The 3,172-nt window shown below is 37.0% G+C and overlaps 1 protein-coding gene across 1 annotated transcript; it reads left to right on the top strand.

Moving 5' to 3' along the window:
- The first annotated feature begins 564 nt into the window (after nucleotides 1–564).
- Nucleotides 565–1,650, top strand: LOC141718974 (uncharacterized). Its single transcript, XM_074521353.1, has one exon. The coding sequence runs from the start codon at nucleotides 565–567 to the stop codon at nucleotides 1,648–1,650; it is 1,086 nt and encodes a 361-aa protein (XP_074377454.1).
- The last annotated feature ends 1,522 nt before the right edge of the window (nucleotides 1,651–3,172 follow it).

The following is a 3,172-nucleotide window of genomic DNA, read 5'->3' as shown; positions in this document are numbered from 1 at the left end:
GATCCATATCCACTAAAATGGTCTCGATCGGATCGGGTCGGATTTTCGATCCATTGACAGGACTACATCCGCATACAAAAGTGATGACATAGTAATTCTTATCGGTTTGCCACAAAATTCAGCATTCAAAAAGTAAACTTAAAATATACCAAAATCTCGAAAAATAATACCAACCCTAATAAAAGGAAAGTATAAACATAAAAAATAGTTAACGTGAATTTAAAAAATAAAGCACCAAAAATTCGGTTGCTTAAAAAGTCTAAAAGGGAGATAAAGATGAATCTCATTTACAAAACGGTCAAAGGAGTCCTAGTATCTCTCGTCCTTCCTCCATGCCCATATTACACTAACGACTTCCCAAACTCTATCCCTCTATAAAATCTCATCTCTCTCTCGCGCTCTCTCTCGATCTCTCTATTTACCTACAAACATATATCTCAAATCTCCCTTGCCACATATCATACATCATCATCTCTCCCTTATCTCCTCCTCCGTATCCTTCCCCTATATATCTCTACATAAATATATATTTGCATGCAACGGATGCAAGGTCCTTGATCATCAATGGCGACAAAAAGAACGAAACAAGAATCTGTATCTAACACCCTTCAAACCCTAAAACCCGTACGTGTCTGCTTCTCCTTCGCAGCCTACGCCAAGAATCTCATTGACCAACTTCAAAATTCTAATCTTCAGATCACAAAAGGCCTCACTGATGCTGAATTTTCATCTATTGAATCCACTTTTCGCTTTACATTTCCTCCTGATCTAAGATCCATTCTCCGGGAAGGCCTCCCTGTCGATTCAGGTTTTCCAAACTGGCGATCATCGTCTACACAACAGCTTCAGATTCTAATTGACTTGCCAATCTTGTATTTATGTAGACAAGTATCAAGAAGAAAATTTTGGGTTGATTCTTGGGGAATTAGACCATTTGATGATGATGAAGCTGTTGATTTGGCTAAAGGGTTGTTGAGAAATGCACCGGTTCTTGTGCCTATTTATCGGCATTTTTATATTCCGGCCAGTCCTTTTTTGGCGGGAAACCCTGTTTTTTATGTCAATGGTGATGAGATTAGGGTTTGGAGTTTTGATGTTTCAGGGTTTTTTCAACAGGTTGAGTTTAGTGGCAATGGCGAGTTTTCGAAGCGCCCGACGTCGTTGTCGAACCTTTTTAACGCGCCGGCATGGGCTGCAACGGAAGCGAGAGAGATACCGTTTTGGACGGAGTTAGGAGAGAGGAAAGGGGAGGCGCGTGAAGACACGCGCGGATGGTGGAGTGGGGAGCTAGGAGGATGCTTAGAAGAGGTGTATGGGAGATTAAAGGAAGGAGGATGGAAAGAAGATGACGTAAGAGAAATGATGATGATGGACGGCTGTGATGAGAAGTCATCATGGTCATCTACATCATCAACATCAGCAGTTGATATAGATGATAGGAGTAGTAGTGTTAACAGCACGTGCATGAAGGATGAGGTGGAGTTGCATGTAAGATTACTCTCGGAGACTTTGTTGCGTGCGGGATGGAGTAGTGAAGATGTAATGGACTTGCTGGGGTTTGAAGATGATCATGGGGGTGACTTGAATTGGGTAGACTTTAACAAAAAGGAACACTTCAGTGTAAATAACACTCGTTTGGTGAAAGTATAAATACAGATTACTAGTACAGCAGTTTTGATAATTAATTAACATATTGTATACTCTTTGTTTTAGTAGAAATTGTTTTTGAGTTGAATTAGGTGGCTTATTAAAGTATGGCTATCATTGGGTGATGTGAGTTTTTGGCACGCAAAGTTCGAAAATGTCAAGTCCAATTATTAGATCCATATATGTTTTCAGCGTTATTGGGGTCCTCTCCGGTGACTTTGTGTTTGATTATGTGCGTACCAATTTTTAGAAAATGACATTATCCATCTCTTGGTGTGTTTTTCTCTCATATGCTAGCTGAACAAGTATTGAAAATATACTCTTAACATGTATAATGAAAACTCTAGCTGAATGTGAAAAAATGAAGCAAGAAAGTCTGGGGACAAGGCCCCAATACACATTAAGCGATTTAAATGTTTAAGATGCAAAATCTGTGGCAATAATGTCCGAAAGATACTTTGACTACCGACTAATTACTTCACTGTATAGCTAGCAACATGGACAATACCAAACTGATGATTGTGCTTCTTTCTCTTCTAACTTTTGCTATAATTCTTGTGAAGTGATTTAGTTTGGTTTGTATGAATCAGGGTACCTTGTTGTTGTTGAATCATGGTGCCTTGTGCAATATGCAGGGCCGGTACTAAAATATATAAGGCCCTCAACGATTTTTTTTTTGTGTGTCCACTAGTTATAAATTGAAAGAATGAAAACAAATAAGATATCAATAACTTTTATGTCGGTCTAATTAAGTGTGACGACTGAAAATTTTGTGACGTAATTAAATAAACAAAGTATGATTTATGTGCCGTGATTATAAAATATGTGATTAAGTGATGATTAATTGTCCTTATTATATATTAGTATCTGGGAGCGTAGATAGACGCGTTCCAATTTAAAAAGTCAGCTTAGGAGTTAAGCTGTGTTGTCGGACCGTCAGGTAGAACGGAACCCGTCCTAAAAAGGGATTAAAGTATTTAAAATGTAAAATATGTGTTATTATGTGAAATGAATGTTTAAGTAAAGTATTGCGTTCTAGTGACGTGTTGGTCGATAATGATATTGTGAAGCGTAATTTAAACGCTGAGCGTCGGGCCGTCAGGCAGAACGTGACCCGGTACGCGAAAAGAGGAATAATGATAAAAAGGGAAATTTTTATGATCAGACATAAGTTGTGATGTGTGAATATACGTGCTTGCTTGTCTGTATGCGTGATTATGTGATCTGTTGATATTTTTAAGAAAATTATTTAATTTAAATAAGGTTTATTTAACCTTTGCACATTTTTATAAAATTATCTGAGTAAGGTAAAGGCATGAGATTTATTTTGATATCTTCGAAATAGTTCTAGAGACTTTCTAAAAATGATAGACGGATTTATTTCATGATCGTTGCATTTTAAAATAATTTTTATATGTTAAAATGCTATTATTAGCATAAATTTATAAAAATCATATAAAATCAACCGTACGCTCAAAAGTTTATTATGAATAATGGTTGGAAAGCTAATTTCGAGATCTACGTC

This window comes from Apium graveolens, chromosome 4 (assembly GCF_009905375.1).
Source record: "Apium graveolens cultivar Ventura chromosome 4, ASM990537v1, whole genome shotgun sequence".
Taxonomy (NCBI): Eukaryota; Viridiplantae; Streptophyta; class Magnoliopsida; order Apiales; family Apiaceae; genus Apium; species Apium graveolens.
Note: the sequence above shows the minus strand (reverse complement) of the source record. Positions and strands in the feature narration are given on the sequence as shown.